At 56.0% G+C, this 19291-nt stretch overlaps 1 protein-coding gene across 14 annotated transcripts in view; it reads right to left on the bottom strand.

Annotated features, from left to right (window-relative positions):
- PPFIA4 (PPFI scaffold protein A4) overlaps positions 1-19291 on the bottom strand; it is a 61434-nt gene that overhangs the window by 7608 nt on the left and 34535 nt on the right. For 5 of the 14 annotated variants that reach the window (XM_085561499.1, XM_085561500.1, XM_085561504.1 and 2 more), the window contains 21 exons: positions 18112-18213; positions 17842-18006; positions 17241-17315; positions 15612-15707; positions 14872-15093; positions 14310-14456; positions 14070-14208; positions 13305-13384; positions 12368-12499; positions 10692-10754; positions 9453-9544; positions 6615-6756; positions 6186-6391; positions 5516-5756; positions 5267-5302; positions 4550-4683; positions 4251-4408; positions 3541-3634; positions 3226-3307; positions 2238-2438; positions 274-336 (listed from right to left, as the gene is read on the bottom strand). In XM_085561499.1, the coding sequence (XP_085417625.1) occupies positions 274-336; positions 2238-2438; positions 3226-3307; positions 3541-3634; positions 4251-4408; positions 4550-4683; positions 5267-5302; positions 5516-5756; positions 6186-6391; positions 6615-6756; positions 9453-9544; positions 10692-10754; positions 12368-12499; positions 13305-13384; positions 14070-14208; positions 14310-14456; positions 14872-15093; positions 15612-15707; positions 17241-17315; positions 17842-18006; positions 18112-18213 (2670 nt within the window). The remainder of the gene's footprint in view (positions 1-273; positions 337-2237; positions 2439-3225; positions 3308-3540; positions 3635-4250; positions 4409-4549; positions 4684-5266; positions 5303-5515; positions 5757-6185; positions 6392-6614; positions 6757-9452; positions 9545-10691; positions 10755-12367; positions 12500-13304; positions 13385-14069; positions 14209-14309; positions 14457-14871; positions 15094-15611; positions 15708-17240; positions 17316-17841; positions 18007-18111; positions 18214-19291) is intronic. The other 9 variants (XM_085561502.1, XM_085561505.1, XM_085561508.1 and 6 more) reach the window with 3 other exon arrangements.

Genomic DNA, 19291 nt, shown 5'->3' with positions numbered 1-19291 from the left:
TCTTGAAATCACTCCTGGGTTTTGTCTTTAACTCCCAAACAGCCAGGCTACCCTGGAAACCCAGTGATATACACAAGGGAAAAAAATCTGATGGGGTTTTAGAAATTGCTGGGACATTAAAGGTTGAAAGAGGGTTTCTGAAGAGCTGCAGAGTGCTGTCCAAGAGCTGACATGTGAAGGATCTCCTTCCCTCTGGGTTAAGACACCTGGAGCTGCCCAGACCCTGACACCCCAGGGGCTTCCCCCAGCACCCTGGGGGCTGACCAGCCTCACCGTCTTGGTGGAAGTTGCCATGTTCTCCATCTCCTCATGGGTGACCCAGACATTTCCAGAGGACTGCAGGGAAAAGAGCAGAGGGGTCAGAGCAAACCACCACAGAAACATGGCCTCGGTTCACCACCACCATCGACTCATGGAATCACAGAATTACTAAGGCTGAAAAATCATCAAGTCCAACCCCCAAGCCAGCAACACCACCATGTTCAGCACTAAACCACGTTTACAAATGCAACATTCACTCATTTTTTGAACAGTTCCAAGGATGGTGACCCCACCACTGCCCTGGGCAGTTGTGCCAGGGCCTGACCATCCTTTCACTGAAGAACTTTTCCCCAGTACTCAACCTGAACCTCCCCCAGCACAGTTTGAGGCCATTTCCTCTTGTCCCTTGCTCCCAGGGAGCAGAGCTCGACCCCCTCCCTCAGCTGTCCCCTCCTGTCAGGCTGTCAGGGAGTTGTGCAGAGCCAGAAGGGCCCCCCTGAGCCTCCTTTGCTCCAGGCTGAGCCCCCCATCTCACTCAGCCACTCCTGGTGCTTCAGACACTTCCCCAGCTCAGTTCCTTTCCTTGGACATGTTCCAGCCCCTCCAGGTCTCTGTTGTCATGAAGTGCCCAGAACTCCCCTGTAGGTCTCAGATTCAGTCAAAGAGAAAACGGGAAATTTCTAACCAGGCAGAAGCCTGAGAAAGCACTGAGAAAGAATGTAAATAAATTCTTCGTCTCTCTTGTTCACATTGTTTATAGTTTGGTTTTGCTACTGTGTGTCATTCACTGTGCACCAACAGCGTGCGATGTTTTCACTTCAGGACCAATGGAGTTGGTCTGTACAAAGCTCTGTATCAAAGAGCAGTGTATTTTGAAATAAATCAGAGTAATACTCTCAGCCTTCTGAACAAAGTCTATTCATTCCTGTCTTGCCTCAACAGTGTCACTCCCCCAGGATCCCAAGTGTGACCCCAGCAGTGCCAGCACAGGGGATGGAGACTGCCCTGGGCCTGCTGCTGGGACAGCCCAGGCGCCCTTGGCCCTTCTGCCCACCTGAGCACACCTGGGCTCACGCCCAGCCTCTGTCAGCACCAACTATGCTGGAACCAAGCTTGGCTCAGGCTGGTGGAGGATCAGACCATTGTGTGCTGGGAGCTGCCTGGGGACACCCCACATCCTTGCAGCTCAACTTGGTGACACCCCACTGCCCAAGGGGACCCTGGCCCGTCCATGCAGACACAGAGAGCAGACCAAGGACCTTCATTCATCTCCCTTTCCACTTTAGTGTGATGCTCAAGGAGCTTGCAGGCCTGTCCCCATCAGCTGTGACCCCAAACACAGCCATCTGAGGGGGGCATAGCAGCCTTCAGTCTGCCAGCTGCAAGTCTACAGATGTGTCTTGGCATTACTTGGCCACTGTTAACCCCTCAAGGCCTTTGGGGACCAGCAAAAGACACAATCCCTCCATCCTACCAAGGGCAGGGATCTGCAGTTGCTCTGAGTTGCCCCAGGAATTTCAGATGGAAAAGATGGTTTGTGTTGAAATGATTGGGAAAGAGTCTACATGCAACCAAGCTGAACCTATACATCAGGAATGTTTGGATTTCTGGTCTTTGGATGGAGTTTTATCTTCTCCAGGGCAGCCAGGCCCTGAATTCTACTCTTCGAAAGATTGGCCTCCCGCTGACAACCCCATGTGAGTGGCAGGAGTCTTAAAACTGGAAAGAGCTTCATGCTTCCAGCTGGGAATCCCCCATTTGTGCTGGGAGATGAGTGTCCAGTGGTTTGACCAGTCCATGAGGGGACATCACCCCCTCCATGGCCACATTTTCCACAGCCGTCCCAAGGGCAAGGAGGGCAAGGAGGGCAAGGAGGGCAAGGAGGGCAAGGAGGGCAAGGAGGACAAGGAGGGCAAGGAGGGCAAGGAGCACGCTGTCTGGCCCGTGGGAGGTCTGGGGCGTGCAGGGAGACTCACCGTGCGGGACGTGGGCGGCGCGGAGGGGCTGGTGAGGGACACCATCTCCTGGATGGCCAGGCGCAGCTTGAGGCGGTGCAGGGCGTTGCTGATGCCGATCTCCCGCTGGATCTCGGTGTCCGACAGGGCCGACATGATGGCCCCGCTCTTGACGTTGGCTCGGCACGCGGCCACGTACCAGGCTGGCATCCCCACCCAGAGCTGGGGACGGGGACAGCAGTGACTGCCTGGCACTGCCAGCCTGGCTCCAAAGCCAGGGGCAAGGCCTCCCTCTCTAGAGCCCAACCTCGAAGCTGAATGTCCATGTGGGATTCCTGCTTTGGTTGTAACTTGCAGAGGTGGCCTGTGGGTGGCCCAGCATCCCCGTGCCTGATGGGCACAGCACAAGGAGGGAGAACCCACGGAGCTTTTCATAGAATCATTAAGGTTAGAAAAGCCCTTTAAGATCAATTCCAACCATTCCCCCAGCTACATTCACCACTTACCCATGTCCCAGGTGCTACATCCACACATCTTTCAAACACTTCCAGGGCTGGTAACACCACCATTGCCCTGGGCCTGTACCAGGGTCTGACCATCCTTTCCCTGAACAACTGTTTCCCAATATCCAATCTGAACCTCCCCTGGCACAGTTTGAGGCCATTTCCTCTCCTCCTGTCCTTGTTCCCTGGCAGCAGAGCCTGACACCCCCAGCTGGCCTCTCCTGTCAGGAGTTGTGCAGAGCCAGAAGGGCCCCCCTGAACCTCCTTTTCTCCAGGCTGAGCCCCCCAGCTCCCTCAGCCACTCCTCATCAGACTTATGCTCAAACCCAAAGCTCTACTCAAACCACAATTCCACAGGCCCTGTGAAGGATGCAGGGATCTCCTCTGCTCTCCCAGGATTTGCAGGCCCCAGCCATGCGCATGGGCCAGCATGGTGGGACATGGTGGGACATGGTGGCACACACAGATCTGTGGGGACAGCACAGGGACAATCCATGGGCACGCACCTCCAGCCAGGACACAACAGTGGGGCCATCCCAGTGGGCAAAGGGCAATCCTTTCCTCCGAGCCTCTTCCAGGAGTTCATGCCTGGCAGGAACAGAAGCAGAAGAGTGATTTATGGGGGACCTGTGTGGAAGGGAGAGTTCTTTGAAGGGAACACACCCCAAGCAGCAGGAAGCAATTGCATACAAAGTTGTGAAGGAAGTAACAAAGCCCAAGGGAGGGTGAAGATGAGATGATTTCCCAGCAATTCCTAGTCCTGTGCCACAGCTTCCCAAAAAATCAGTTTCTTGCTGGGCTAGGGAAGAAAGTTCACTCACTTCTTCCGTAGGCGCCGATCCTTCTCAGCCTGAGCCCCCAGCTTGCCCAGTCCTAGGGGGTCCTGGATGCCCCCCTCCACATCAGTCAGTAGCACTGTTGGGCAAGCAAGACACCCCCAGGTCAGTGTGACCTCCCACAGGGCCAGTGTGGGCATTGTCACCATCATGCCAGGGACACACACAGTGACAGCACAGGAGGTGACAGTGTCCCTCTACAACCCACCCCCATGGCCCACCTGCATCCCTGGGAACCCCAAGCAGACCCCCTCCTGCCTTCCCTCCTATTTCCAAATCCCAAAATCACAGAATAGTCTCTTCTGGAAGGCACCCAGAAAGATCGAGTCCAACATGACTCAACATGGAAGTAGTAAAGGATTTAGGAGTGGAAAAGCAGCTCCTACCAAGGGCTCTGCAAAATCCATGGGGAGGGAAGTAGATTTGGGGACATTAAAGATGAGACAGAGTGACAGTAGGTCACTGTCCACACCCCAGCTCTGACAGAGCATTAATGTGACACCATGCTTAGGCCAGAAAGGCTAAGGGGAGAAAACACCAAGCTCCAACTTCCCTGAAGCTGCCATGGCCCCAGCACCCCCAAACCAGCAGAGGTGTCCCTGCCCCTCCCTGTCACCCCAACAGCACCCCAATGGCAGGCACAGCCAGAGGGCATGGAGGGCCTGGCACAGACAGGGAGAGGGCTGCTCACGGACCCTGCCCCGTGGACCCCTCTCTGCTCAGCTGGTTAAAACGACCCTTCTCTTTCTTCCCAAAGAGGCGCCCAATGGAGGATTTGATCCCCTTCCTCTTGGAGCCCTTGTGCAAGGAGTCCTGGCTGCTGCTGGGATTGCTAGCCTGGTCCTCCAGTGAGCTGGGGATGGAAGAGGGAGAGGAAGAGCAAAGCCTTTAGGTTATTCTTGAGCAGGGCACATGGCAAGCCCCAGGCCACCCATTCCACATGTGCCCCAGGTATATTCTCAAACCAACAGAGATGCCAAAGGTCTCCACATACCTCTTGCCATCCTCCTGGCTCAGAGCAGGGTGGCCCAGCTTCTCCAGCCGCAGTGTCCTGGGTGAAGACGGTGGGGACGTCTCACACTTGATGGTGGTTTTGTCCTCCCGGCTCTCGTCCCGAGCTGCGGGCGACTGAACAAACAGAGGCCGTGAGGGTGGGAGGCCAGACCCCAGCTCCATCCTTGCCCTGCTGCCTGCCTCTCTCTTGCTCCATGGAGGCATGGCCAAAAGAGCCACCAGAGCCCTGGGGCTTTGCCACGCTCCAGGAATGGCCTGAATGAGAGCTCTGGCAATGGTTCCAGATGCCCAAGTGGATGGGGAGGATGTGGCAGTATGGCTGAGATCCTGGGAATGGGGGGTGAGAGGATGCAGCCCCATGGTCCAAGTCAGGGTGTGGGGACAGAAGCTGCTGGCCCTCATCAAAGGGCTCTGAGGAGCACAGATGAGAATGTCCCAAGGACACCCTGTTGCCAGAGGGGACACAACGTTTGAGGACCCAATGGCTTTCTGAACCTCCCCATGTCCTGCCAGACCCCCCAGGCTGCCAGCGGGAACATGTCCAAGCACCTTTCGGGATCCCCATGATCCTCCTGCTGAATCCCTGGGGTCCCCAGCTCCATCCCGCGCCTGCTGCACCCTGACCTGGTGTGGACAAAGCCAGGAGCAGGCTGGAAAAAGAGCTTGGACAAAAACCAACGGGATGGGAGCCACTCACTAGCAGTTTCCTCCGGTGCTTCCTCAAGTCGCTGGGCTGATTGCAAGGGGGAAAGCGAGAGAGACACAGAAAGGGGGGCAGTTAATGGAGCACCCCCCCAGAGCAGTCCCGGGGCCAGGCTGCCAGCCTGGAGACAGCAAACACGGGCACCCCGTTGTCCCACACCCCCCACAGGCCCGTGTGGACACCGGGCATCGCTCCCACCTCACAGCTGGACCCCGGCAGCCCTGGCTCCCCCCGGCTCCTCACCAACGTCATGATCCCCATGCGGTCCAGGTCCTGCGCGGCGCTGCGGGAGCTGAGCTTGGGCGTGGAGCGGCCGCTGAGCGGCGGGGACGAGCTGGCCAGGGACAGGGCTGTCAGCGAGGTGGGGATGGAGGCCCTCTTGCACAGCTGGGTGAGGTTCAGGCCCTCCATGCTGCCGCTCGTGACCCGCGTCTCCAGCTCCTCTGCACGGAGCTCTGTGGACTCCTTCTCTTCCTGGATCATCCTGTGGGAGCAGCAGGGCTCAGGGCTCGAGGCTCCCCACCTTCCCAGGGACACAGGACATCTATCCTGGGGAAATGCACCTTCGTCCTGTGCCTCAACCCCTAGTCTCCAGGAATGACAGCAAGATCCATCAGGATCCATGAAAACCAGAGTTGAGATGCACCCTGATTCCTTTTAATGTCCATGGAGGACTTTTTATGAAATAATGATCGTTTGAAATAATGACCCTCTGAGCCAGCACTGCTGCAGCTGGGGGTCAGGGACACATGGCAGGAAGGACCAAGCCCTGTAGCTGGATGTCCTGGAGCCACTTCCGTGGCTGAAGACACACCAAGGCCCCAATTTTAGGCCAGCAGAGCCTCTTGGCTATTTGCTGTCCCCCGGAGAAATTTCTGCACAAGGCAGTGGTGGGTTTTGACCATGGTTATACCTGATCTCTTCGTTGATGGCATCCAGCTGCTCCTGAAGCATCATGGCCAATGTCTGGGCATCTGAGTGCCCACCAGGAGACAGCACATCCATGGAGCTGAACAGCGTCTCGCGGTCATCCTCGTCCACATCGGAGATGTCAGGGTCGCTGTCGAAGGCATGAGGCCCTGTGGCCAGGACCCCACCTGCCTGGGCCTGCTCCCAGTCCTAGGGGAACAAGGGCCACGGTCCTACACAGCATCCCCATGTCTCCAAAAGTCAGACTGGTGATCTCCATGCAGGAATTCTATCTCAATGTGACCCCAACGAGAAACCCTTTTGATGTTCCCCCATCAATGTACCAGGGGAAGGAAGCTGCCCCATGTCTCCAGATCTGACCCTAATCCCAGGATGCAGGGCAAGAACAGAGCCTGGGGTGCACAGGGTTTACCTTGGCTGGCTCCTCTCTCCGGGCACTGAATCGTCCCTTCTGTGCCCGGGGCAGCCCCGGAGCTGCTCCGAAGGGCTCGGCTGGGGCGTGGACCACAGCTCCCAGCGGGAAGCGCAGGTCAGTGGCACTGCCCATGTGGGACCTGGGAAGAAAGAGCCCTGTGGGGGACATTGCTCTCTGCAGGACACCCTCACCCTCAGGATGCTCCCCTTGCAGCCCAGGCTTCTTAGGACAGAGGAGGAAGAAGAGCAGGAGGAGGAGACCACTGCAGGATGCCCATCCCAGCGACATTTGCCTGCTTGGTATGAAAGGATGCAAAACCAGGCTCAGGAAAAAGGTGCCCCCATTCCCCTACAGGGAACCTGGAAATGCACGCACAGAACCACCCACAGAATCACTGAATCACAGAATATCCTGAGCTGGAAAGGCCCCACAACCATCAAGTCCAGCTCCTGGCCCTGCACAGACACCCCAAAAATCCCACCCTGGGCATCCCTGGCAGCGCTGTCCAAACACTCCTGGAGCTCTGGCAGCCTCGGGGCCGTGCCCATTCCCTGGGGAGCCTGGGCAGTGCCAGCACCCTCTGGGGGAAGAACCTTTCCTGATATCCAGCCTCAATCTCCCCTGACACAGCTCCACCTGCTCCCTGGGTCCTGTCCCTGCTCACAGAGATCAGAGATTGGAGTTGCCCCTTCTGAGGAATCTACAGCCTCTGATGACCTCTGAACTCAGGAGACTCCCAATTTTCCCAGATTATCAGAAGTTCGGCCCTGGGTCATCCCCTGCTGCTCCCTCCCCCTTCTCTGTGCACCCATTGGGACATCCAGCCAGTTCTGCCCAAAAACCCCTGCACTGGGGGCTGCTGTGGAGCCAGGGCTGAACCGGCCCCTCCTGCCCCTCCTTCCCCAGAGCAGCTGGAATGAACCAACACAGCTTGTGTCTTCTCCATCCCCATGTACCCAGCAGGAGCCAGCCAGGGAGCTCTTGTCCTTTTTATGTTTATTCCAACATTTTCATGAGAAAATACCCAGATGAGGGTCGGCCTCTTTTCCCAGGCAGTGAGTGACAGGATGAGGGGAAATTGCCTCAAGGGAAGGTTCAGGTTGGATATTAGGAAAAAATTTAGTGGAAAAGCTGGTCAGGCCCTGGCACAGGCTGCCCAGGGCAGTGGTGGAGCTCCCACCACTGGAAGTGTTCAAAAAATGGTAGATGAGGCACTTTATGATGTGATTTAGTGGAAATGCAGGTATTTGGGTGAAGGTTGGACTTGATGACCTGGGAGGACTTTTCCAACCTTAATGATTCTGTGCTTTCAATGAATAAAAGTCCACCTGAAACATCTTCCAGGTGTGAGGATATGAGTATTGTTGGGACCTCCCAGCAGGAACCAGCTGGGACTTCTTCACCCTCCTCCTCCTTGCCAAGGCTGGTGCTTGGGACCAGGCTCTGGTGAGTCCCATTCCTGGCAGAGCAAGGCAGCAGCTTTACAGGAGGACACTTTGAGCCACTTGTGATGCTCATTCCATGTCTCCAATTTGACTGGTAGTTCCTCTTGGCCCTGAAGACCCAACCATGCAGCTGAGCAAGGCACAGCCCTGGGCACAGCACGATTACTCCCCGCATATAGTGCCATCGGAGACTTGAGGTTTATTTAGTTTACGGTGAATTTAACATTACAAAAGCAGCAGCCCCAGGCAGATGGTGGTTTTTCCACCATGGTGGGTCTGCTTTGAAGGCCTGGCTACAGAATCAGGTCAGGCCTGGAGATCAGGTAGATACAGGCCTGGAGACAAAATCAGCTCCATGAGCAGCATGACTGGGCCAGCCTGGTATGTCAGACAAAGGCACAACCCAAGTTCCAGGGATTTCAGAGCTGCTAAAACCAGATAAAAACACCTTAGACAAAAGCTGACATTTCAGCTGGGGGATGATTCTACAGCTCAAGATTTCTACTGATTTTTCACCTGAGAAATATAGAAAATCACCAAATTGACCATCCTGCTCTTACAGGCCCATACAAAGAGGTGCCACATATGGTGCTCCAGACTCTGTTCCAGCACTCAGCTCTCCTTCCTCCTCACAGGCTCTTCCTCACTCTCCTTTCTGCTGACAGGTCCAAGGCTGGTTATACCAGCTCCTCCCCATCTTTTCCCACCTTGCTAAGAGAGGAATTTTCTTCACTGGTTGCTCCCACTGACCCTTGCTGCCTTGAACCCACACTGGAAGTGCTCAGGGCAGGGTGTGGTGTCCCAGGTGGGGTTGCTGTGCTGTCACCTTCCTTTTCCACCTCAGTTTTCCTGGAGCAGCTCTGAGTATCCTGGTCAGTGCTGGAGACTGAGACCTGATGGACTCACCTCTGCTCCTGGTGCCCTGGGCTGGGACATCCCCATGTCCCAGATGACTTTAAATGAAAGGGTGTGAGAGGACCATTGCACTGGAGAAAGAGGGGCTTCATTCTCCTTTGCCTGCAACAGCTCCAAAGCAATTCCTCTTTTCGGCTCAGCCCATCCCCTGTACTCCACAGGGGAAAAGTCCTTTGGTGAATATCCAGCTTTCAGAGCAAAATAAGTCCTAATCCACTTGTGCAGAAAAACAAGAGCAAATCTGGGGCCACTTTCAGTTGGGCTGGGCTATTCTTGAGAGTCCATGTCCCACCCCAAGACAGATCCATGGTGGGACAGCACAGCACAGCACAGCTGGAGCTGACCCTGCTGTGAGGACCCTGCAGCCCAGCACTGAAGCTGGGGGGCACCAGAAACACCCAGTGCCAGCACCACTTTGGGGCCCCCAAAGCACACTGCCCCAAGCTGGAGTGCAGGGGTTTGCCCTGGCACTTACCTGGTGTGCACACTCTCCACAAACGCTCCACTCCTGGTCTTGAGCTGATCCACCTCCAGCCTCAGCTTGTCGATCTCGTCGGACAAACGCCGCTGTTTGGGGGGATGAGACAGGCAGGGGTTGGGTTTGCTCTGGAGAGCTGCCAGGTGTGGGGCAATCCACATCCTTGGCTACTACCAGGTTTACATCCCTTTTACAGAGCCTTACCCCAGGTTTAAAGCATCTTGGACACATCAGTAAAGCTCATGCAGGCACAGGGAATGAGGGTGCTGGGGAGGAAGGATCAGGACAGACAGACACTGGACAGACAGGTGTGCTGCTTTGGGAGATGAAGGAAAACAGGTCCCCCTTGGATGCTCTGGTTCTTCTCCAGACTGTGTTCCCTTGGCAAGGGACTGGCAGTGAGGGACCCCCCAGCCAAACCTGCTGCTGGCCCTGTCCCTCCTGCTCCCAGCCACATCCCCATGGGGAAGCTGTGCCTGCACTCAGTGCTGGGAGAAGCCGGGGGAGGCTGCAGATGGACAGGGAGGGAGGGGAGAAGGGATCTCCCAGGCACAGCAGGATCCAGTCTTGGGGACAAACAGGCTGAGCCAGGGTGGGCAAAGTGCCAGCAGTGTCATGCGAGTCCCAGAGATCTGCCCTGCCCAGACCTGAGCAGCCATGATGGGGAGGCAGAAGGAATAAGCACACATCCTCCCAGCAGGCAAGGGGAAAAGTAGCCCCCTGATCCCCCAAACCATGCATGAGACATGCAGCACATCCCACAAGCTCCCACTGCTCCAAAAAGCCATGTCCCTCCAGCTTTCTAGCAAGGCCACTAGGGGTTCATGCAGATGCTACTGAGATGCTTTATCTGAGCGCAGGGTGTGATGACCTACGGGGCCTCTGCAAGCTAGGCACGGGGCACAGCTCCCCCAGTCTGAGAAAGCCTCAGGGCCAAGGGGATGTGGCTGCCTGAGCCCTCCCCTACGCAGGGTGAAGCCAGCTGGTCTCATCAGTGCACCCAGTGGGCTCAGGGGTGGATGAGTGTGGCAGGGAACGGACCCGGGGCTCTCCGGGGAGGGGTTGGCAGCTTCCATCCAGCTACTGCATGGGAGACTGTGTGGCCTCCTGCTGCTGGGTGCTCTGGGATCCCAGCTCCCCCAAACTGGGGCATTTTTGGAGAAGCAAGTGCCCCTAGCTGGGGGTTGGGAGTGAGGCAATGCCATCACTGGGTCAGGTCCCTGCAGCCGCATTTACCTTGTCATGCTGGTGTTCCTCTATCTGCTTTTGGGTATTTTCCAGCTCTTGTAACAATGTATTCTTTAAGAAAAAACCAAAAATAAAATAAAAGGGAACAAAAACAGGAAAGAAAAAGAGAGACCATTTAGGAAATGGCCATGTGGCCTCCCAGGAATGGCCAGTGTGGAATCCCTGTGTAATGAACACCTGGAAAAGGCTCCCTGGGCTATTCCTCACCTCCCTGTGCACAGGTCTCCTCTGCAAAGCTTCTGCCTCTCAAGCAGCATGGCCACAGCTCAACTTCTGCCCTGCTCTGGGGCTGAGCATAGCCATGGAGGGCGATGAGGGATTTGGTGGACAGGGCTTAAAGATTAGGAAATACGTCTGAGAGAAGAACAACTCCTCGAGCAGCTAGATCAAAGTGAAAAATGTCCCTTACATCTAAGCTAGGGAGTAGGCAGGGGGGAAAGGAGATGTGCTTACAGAATCACAGAATTGTGGGATTGTTGAAATTGGAAAAGCCCTCTAAGATTGAGCCCAACCATTCCCCCCAGCACTGCTGTGTTCATAGCTAAACCATGACCCCAGGTATCACATCCATGCTTTTGGAACACTTCCATGGATGGTGATTCCACCACTGTCCTGGGCTGTCTATTCCAATGCTTTAATTACTTCCTTGAAAATTTTTTTCCTAATATCTGTCTAAACCTCCCCTGGTGAGTTGTAACTGCCTGAACCAGTGCTCATTTTTGCTAAGTGCTGGCAGCCAAACAGGATCTTTTTTGTGTATGAAAGACCTGGATAAACTCTCAGGGTGGGCAAGTGCTGGCACCAGACTGGGGAGCAGGCAATGCTCTTCAAAACTTGTCACCACCCTGGTCCCTGTTGCTGGGTGGGATTTGGACTCATCCCCGCGGATTGGGTCCTGGTCTTTATCCAGACAAATCTGCTGAACAACTGGACATGCTGGCACAGCCACATTTGGTCGAGAACAGGAGGAGCAGAGCAATGGGGGTGGCAGCAGAGCCAGCCCTGGAGGCATCATGTGGGTGATGCACCTGTGTGCTCTGATGTGCTATGGGCAGGAACCCTGAGAGAGCTGAATCACCAAGGCCTGACCTTCCACTGGCACTCTGGGTGGATCTTTGCTTGGAGCCAGCTGCTCCCAGTTAATTCCATTCACACTGAGGCAGCCACAGCTCCAGCCAGCTCCTCCAAGGAAACCCAGTTCCCCTGGAGTCAGGTGAGAGACGTTCATAGACACTGCCCTGGCCTGGAGAAGGGAAATCAGTCTGCACCTGGGGGCAGGAAAGTTTTATGGCAGCACGTGGAAGGATGGGCACTGGGACAGGATGAACAATGCAAAATTAGAGAGTTTTTCCTGCAAAATGCAGTTGGGATTTGCTCTGACAGCTGGGAAGAGGTGGCATCATGGGCAGAGGCACAGGGAGGTGAGGGAACGGAGTGGGACAAATCCTGCTGCTGTGAGAGGGGGGAGATGGTGGCGAGGGGGTCTCCCTGGGCGAGGTGACCAGAACAGTTTCCTGTGCTCCACCAGCCCCAGCACAGCCATGTCTCACCTGTTGCCATTTCTCCAGCCCTGCACAGGCACTTCCAGCCCTAGGCCATGGCTGGATGAGGCACACAGGGGCTGCAGACCCCTCAACCCGCTGGACCCCTGCCCCAGGCAGTACCTTCTCCTCCAAGGCTGCCATCCTCTCCTTGAGGTGCAGCTGCAGCCGCTCGTTGGACTCGCTCAGCAGCCGATCCACGGTGTCCGAGAGCCGCTTGTTGTGCTCCTCGTTCATCTTCTCCCGCTGGCGGGCCTGGGACAGACACAGTGACACCCACGTCACATCCAGAGGGGCTCAGTGCCCTCCTGCCACCCTGTGCCACGGTGTCAGAGCTGGCCCACCAGGCCCAGCATTTGGGGTCAAATTCACATCTTACAGCACTGATTGGACCCTCTGTGGTGGCTCAGCTGCTCTCTGCCACCTCACAGCCAGGGATGAACAGGAGAGAAAAGGATTTAAGGAGACCATGCCTGACTGCCCCTCAAGAAAGCTTCTCTTGTGTATCTGTTAGGAATATCCACACTGGGTGCACCTTCCAGACCCTACTGGATACTGAACCTCTGGATTTTCAAATATCCGTCTTAAGGCAAAATCTGGGGGCTTCCCCAGGGCCACATCTGTAATGTGACCTGGGTGACCTGAGAGATGGGCATCACAGCCTCCTGCCTGGACAGCCCAGCCCCGGCTGAGAAGCACAGAAGCTGAAGGACAGACTGTGCAGCCCAGGGTACAGCAGCTCAGCTTCCCTGCCCTTTTTATTCTGCTGATCCAGGCTTGGGGGAAGAGCTGCTGAAGCCTCCTCCCCTTCCACCCTTTCAGGTCCCAGCTTGCCCCAGGGGTTGATGCTGAGAGGGGTGGGTGTGGAATATTAACAGCAAGCCTTGGATGCCTTGGAGAGGGGAAATCACAGCAGGGAGTGCCATGAGCTTCTCTGTGGCTCAAGTTTAAGTGATCCTGGATGGGAAGGGATTAACCAGGCTGTTCTCTCAACCTGCTCCTGAACTGCAATCCAGGTGTGCCCAGGTACCCAGACACCAAGGCAAGGATCAGGACTTACCCTGGCCAGCTCCTGATTCTTCTCCTCCAGCTGAGTCTCCAGCTGCCGGAGGTGCTCCTCGATGCTCCCGTGCCTCTCTTCTGCCTGGGAAAAGAAGAGCAGCCTTCTCACATGATGCTCCCCAAAGCCATGAGGGCCCTGCTCCATCCTGGTGTCCATCTCTGCATCTGAGTCCTTCCTGGGATGCAGGGCTCTCTCCCATTGCCTGCAGCCCTGCCAGGGCTCCCTGTGAGCCCAAACCAGCCCTGCTGGCATGGTGACAGGAGCTGGAGGCGCTCTGTGAGGGACTAAACACCATTCCAGAACCCAGGAAGGACAGGATGGCCGCATCCATTCCTCCCTCCAGGCCTGCACCCTCCAAAGGCCAGCCTGGTGCTTCCTCTCTCTCCTCATCTTAGAGTGGTCTCACCCAAGCCAAAGGGCATCCACACCAACACAGCCATCCCTGCCTTGGAGAAAGGGGCTGAGGGAAGGGAGAAAACCCCTCATGTGCAGGACACATTGAGGTGTCCTTTAAGGGCGGTGCCTTGTCCCTGCAGCAGTGGGGAGAGCATGGGATGGAGAGGCCACAGCTGGGAAGGAGAATGGGATGCCTTGGGCTGTCAGGGGCTCCATCACTGCAGGAGACAGCCAGACCCAGCTCCTCCCCTGATCCCAGCACTGCTCTCTGTCTCCAGTCGCTGCCCTCCTTCTCCAATCCCTTCTCTCCCATTCCCTCAGTCTCTGATGTCCCCTCCAGCCCCAGTCCAGCCCCACCCCTGCCACTTGCCTTGGTGAGCGCTGCAATGCGCTGGGCCAGCTCCGCTTCCACCTCGGGCAGCGTCTCTGCCTTTCTCATTGTCTGCTGCAGCTTCTGCTCCGCCAGCTCCAGCAGCTCCTGCAGGTGCCGCGCCTTCTCCTCGCACTGGGGGACAGCAGGATGACTGCCCAGCATGTCCCCCCCAGCAGCCCCTTCTGCCCCCAGGTCCCCGGGGCAAGGGCACACTCAGGGCCCAGTTTCAGTACCTGGCGGTGCAGGGACTCCTTGTTGGCCAGCTCATTCTCCAGTTTGTCATTGAGGTCATGGATGGAGGTGGCCTCTCGTTGGGCTGCCAGGTACCGTTTCTCCAGCGTGGTGATCCTCTCCTCCATGTCCTCCTTCTGTGCCAGGGCCTGGGGAAGCGATGGGGCTGTCACATCCTGCTCTGTGACAGCATTTTGGGAATAGCAGGGCCATCCAGCTCCTTCAAGTCTGGGACACCCCGAGTCTAAGGGGTGTGAAAACCCCCCTTGACACGGGGATGAGGGACAGCAGAATGAGACAGTGATCAAGGGAGAATCAAACAGTCACAGGAAAACCTTCTAGAGAGGACACAAGTCCCTGTCCCAGGTGTGCAGCACACCTGAGAGCCTGTCTGTAACCTCAGGGAATTCCTGCTGGTGGACCTGGGGACAATTTCCCAAAGGCTGTGGCCTCTTTTGGAGAACATCCTGCACACAACGGGAGTTCCACCCCCTTCCCAGCCCAGTGGAAACAGCTGTGAGGTCTCTGCCCCAGGTTGGGCAGTGCAGGGGGACAGGGACTCACCTCTCGGAGGTCTCTCTGGTACTTGCTGCTCATCTCCTCAGATTTGATCAGATCCTTCCTGGCAGTGCCCAGATCCTCCTCCAGCTCGGCCACGCTGGCAGCCAAGGCAGAGATTCGCTCCTTGGCCTGGACCACTTCGAAATTTTGCTTCTCCAGGAGCTCCTGAAGCTCCACCACCCGCCCAGCCTCGTCATCTGGGTGGATGGAGCCATTGGAGAGACGCTGCAAGGCACCAGAGAAGGAGGTGGATGTCAGGATGCTCCAGAGCTCCCAGGCTGTGGCATTGCCTGCAGCTACTCTAAGGGCAATGTGGCCCTGCAGGGACTTGGTGGAGGGGTGGAAGTGGAGACAGGAGACTCTGGGATCACCATCAACAGCCTCCACAGAAGCCAGGGATGGGGCTTCTTACAGGAATGATGGAATATGGATGGCTGAGGGCTTCCCAGAGCATCTGGTGGATGATGTCCCTGCCCATGGTGGGGGTTGGAACAAGATGGCCTTTAAGGTCTCATCCCATACAAATCATTCTGTGATCTCTGGGAAGAGGAACCCCTTGGAGCACTCAAGCACAAATTCAGTGCTCAGAAATGGCCTGTATCCACCAGAAGGGCATTTCCCATGGGGCTGGACCCAGAGGAGAGGGAAAACTATTTTCAGCACCATGGAGCCAGCAGCAGGGAGGTGGGAGAAATGACGGCCTCACTGAGCATGGTCAGGGCAGGGGTTTCCTGGGCTCTCACCTTCCATGGAAGCTTCGGTGCTGCTTCCTTGGGCTCCCTCTCCTCGCGCTCGCCCACCGCAGGCTCCCGGCTGGAGCCTTGCTGCAGAGCTGCCACCTGCATGGGAACAGGCACTCAGCACTGGGGGACAGCAGGAGGTGAGGCCAGTCCTGCTGCACCAGGGCTGCACCAGTTTCTGCCAGAGTCCTGCTTGTGGCTGGGGGGGACCAGGAGTGGGTGAGGAACAGCCCTGAGCTGGCACTGCTGGGGTCACACCTGGAATCCTGGGGGCAGCTCTAGGCCTCTCAGTTCAGGAAGGACACTGAGGGGCTGGAGCAGGTTTAGGGAAGGGAACAGAGCTGAGGAAAGGTCTGGAGCACCAGGAGTGGCTGAGGGAGCTGGGGGCACTCAGCCTGGATAAAAGGAGGCTCAGGGGGAGCCCTTCTGGCTCTGCACAGCTCCTGCCAGGAGGGGACAGCCTGGGTGGGGGGTGTTCAGGCTCTGCTCCCAGGGAACAAAGGGACAGGACAAAAAGAAATGGCCTCAAGCTGTGCCAGGGGAGGGTCAGGCTGGACATCAGGAAAAAAAAATTCCCTGAAAGGGTGGTCAGGCCCTGGAACAACTACCCAGGGCAGTGATGGAGTCACCATCATTGGAAGTGTTCAAAAAAGAAGTGGACATGGAACTTCACAATATTGTTCAGTGAGCATGGGTGTGTTGGTCAAATATTGGAGGCTTTTCCAGCTTTAATGATTCCATGATTCTAAAAGAGAGGAAGTCAGAGCTGCTGGGAAGGCTCTGCACTGAGGGAGGTTTTCCTGGTGAGCCCTGGATCCCAGGGCTCCTTCCCTGTTCTGGTTTACAGACAGACAGATTCTGAACCCAGTGCAGCAGGAACAGGGGATAAACACTGGCACTGTGTCCTGCTCTGATAGGGGAGGATGGGGAAAGCTCCCTAAAAGAAGAGGGGCCTGGGATCCTGGGAAATATCATGAGACTTATCCTGGGAACTGGAAAGAGAAGCAAAATTTGTCTGGTAGAGGCTGTAGGAGTAGCTCTTTCCTTTTGGGAGTAGTGGCTGGGCACAAAATCCAGGAAGGAAAACAGTGTCCATGTCTCTTCAAGAACACTTTATCCCTGGAAGTGTTCAAGGCCAGGCTGGACAGAGCTTGGGGTACCCTGGGATAGTGGAAGGTGTACCTATCCATGGCAGGGAGGGGAACGGGATGAGTTTAAGGTTCCTTCCCACCCAAATGAGTCTGGCTGGAGGTTGGGGACAGTGAAGTCCCAACCCCAGGACTCCAGCAGGGAAGAAGGGGGATGCAAGATGAGGTGCTTGAAGCAGTGTGGTTTGGGTCTCTGCCAAATCAGGGCAAATCCCACGTCACCCTCAGCCCCCTGGAATGATTCAGAGTCAGACTGTTTTTTGTCGGTGACATGAATTCCAAACAGCAAACAACAGGGAAATGTCACCTGCGAGACAAACGGTTTTCAGAATCTTTACAAGGTTCCTTAAATACAAACCTTCAACTAAACAGCAATTTTAGAACAAAAGCCTTACATCAAACCTGACCAAATGCAAATACCAGATGAACTCCCAAAGGTAATAGGGAGCATTCCCAGCCCAGCAGGTGCCCAGGTACCTCTTACCTGCCGATGGGCATCCACAAGCTGCTCCTCCAAGGTGGCCACTCGCTCCAAGGCTGCTCGCAGGCGCTCCCTCACCTGCAGGTGAGTGAAACAATGGGAAAGGCTGCTATTTATCCAGGATTAGGGTGTCCAGGATTTAGGCATGCTCCCAGGCCTGTTTGTTGGGCTGACAGCCAGGCTCAGGTGGATTCACAGGCTCAGGTTCATCTAGCCTATCACGGGGGTGGGGGTTGAAGTTGGGTTGGAGACAACAAGCTGGGCCAATTCTTGGAGATCTAGGGCAAAAATAGCCTGGAAAGGAAGGAGGAAGGAGAGGAAGGAGATGCTTGAGGTGAATGAATGAGGAGGAACAGCAAAGACTGACCCAGGGTGTCAAATGCCACCACCCCGAGAGTGACCTAGGAGAGTTCCCTGTCCCCAACAGCCTCAAACCCAGAGGATACACTGGGCAGCCCTATAAGCTCCTCAGTGCAGGTTTGGGATACCCAAGAATTGCCTGCTGAGGGCCCCCATGTCACCTTAACAACAAAAAGTAGCACGGAGGGAGTGGAGGGTTGGGAGAAGGAACTCTGAGCAGGAGAGGTCCCAGCAGCTTTCCCACCTTTTCATCCAGTGCCTTGTGATGCTCAAAGAGTGACTTGAGTGCCTTGAGCACCTCGACCTCACTGGACACCCCAGATGGCGACTGGGCCTGCCGCTTGACCACGGTCATCCTGAGGGAGCGCTCATGCCGTGACACCAGGCACTCCAGGTGCTCCAGCAGGAGCTGCAGGGCGAGAGAGAGGGGCTGTCACTGCCAGGATGGGCCCAGCAGCCCCTGGCTCCCACAGTGCCAGGACTCAGGGCCTGCCAGCAGGCTCTCCAGGCTTACCCGGGTGTTGTTACGCTCGGCTTTCAGCTCTGAGATCTCCTCCTCCCTCTCCAGGAGCTGCTCCCGGCAGGTGCTGAGCTCCCGCGTCAGCGTCGCAAACTCCTGCGGAGAGCAGGGACAGAGGATGGGATGGAGTCAGCATTCCAGCCCCACTGCTGGACCTCCAGCACAGCATTTCCCATCCAAACCCAACCAGAGTAGCACTGTGGTGTATGTGGAGAGACCAGTGCAGAGGCACAGCCAGGCCAGGAGGGGATTTATTTCTGGCTTCCCTCATGCTCTGGACAAGGAGAACACAGAAGCTCAGGATTTATCCCACTTGGTTTGATGTCCAATGACACAAGAAATTGCTCTACAGCTACAAAAGTGGTCGATGGCATTTAAAGTATCCCAGTCAAGACCACCAGCATGTTCCTATTCCCACTGTCCCCTGGATGCAGCTCCCACTTTGGAGCATCCCATCAGGCTAAAACTCACCACAAAGCCACAGCCGGTCAGGATGAGTCCCCTGGCCCTCAGCCAGTCTCTGCCATGGCCTCAGGACCTGGAATCATCCAAAACTTCCTTCCAAAAGAAAGCAGTTGCTGCCTCAGTCTAGCATGTGCAGCCCCAGTGAGCTACAAATGGGGCACCCCCAGGTCCCAAGTCCCAGCTGAGAGGGATGGGGCACAGCAGAAGAGATGCCAGGTGCCACCAGCTCTTGCTGCTGCCACCGCTTCCCCCGGGGATGTGACAGCCACCAAGGAAAAGCCATGCCCAGAGCAATGCCAAAGGAATGCTGCACACCTAGCACATCCCTCAAGATAGGATGAAAACCACAATCACACTTGTGGCTGTGTTGGAGGGGAAGGGAAACTCACTTTGAAGTCCCTCGGATACAAGAGGGTTCCCTTTCCCATTAGAAAACGAAGCCCAGCACCTGGGTGAGCCCAGGAGCACCTCCCATTGCTCCCAGTGTGTCTTCAGTGGTGCCAGGCCTAAGTGAGGTTTTGCAGCTGGGATTTCTTAGGGTGAGAAATGCAAATGCAGGAACGTGCTATGAATTCACACCATGTTCAGTGTTGTTGGAAAGAATTTTAAAAGGCAAAGGATTTCAGAAGCCAAGAAGGATTTGATGGAGCATTAACAAACCAAATTTCAAGAGGGGGCTGAGAGCTGCTTTACAGCATGAAATTCTTTT

This window comes from Lonchura striata, chromosome 26 (assembly GCF_050655825.1).
Source record: "Lonchura striata isolate lonStrDom1 chromosome 26, ASM5065582v1, whole genome shotgun sequence".
In the NCBI taxonomy this organism is placed as follows: domain Eukaryota; kingdom Metazoa; phylum Chordata; class Aves; order Passeriformes; family Estrildidae; genus Lonchura; species Lonchura striata.
This window is presented reverse-complemented; position numbering and strand designations above follow the sequence as displayed.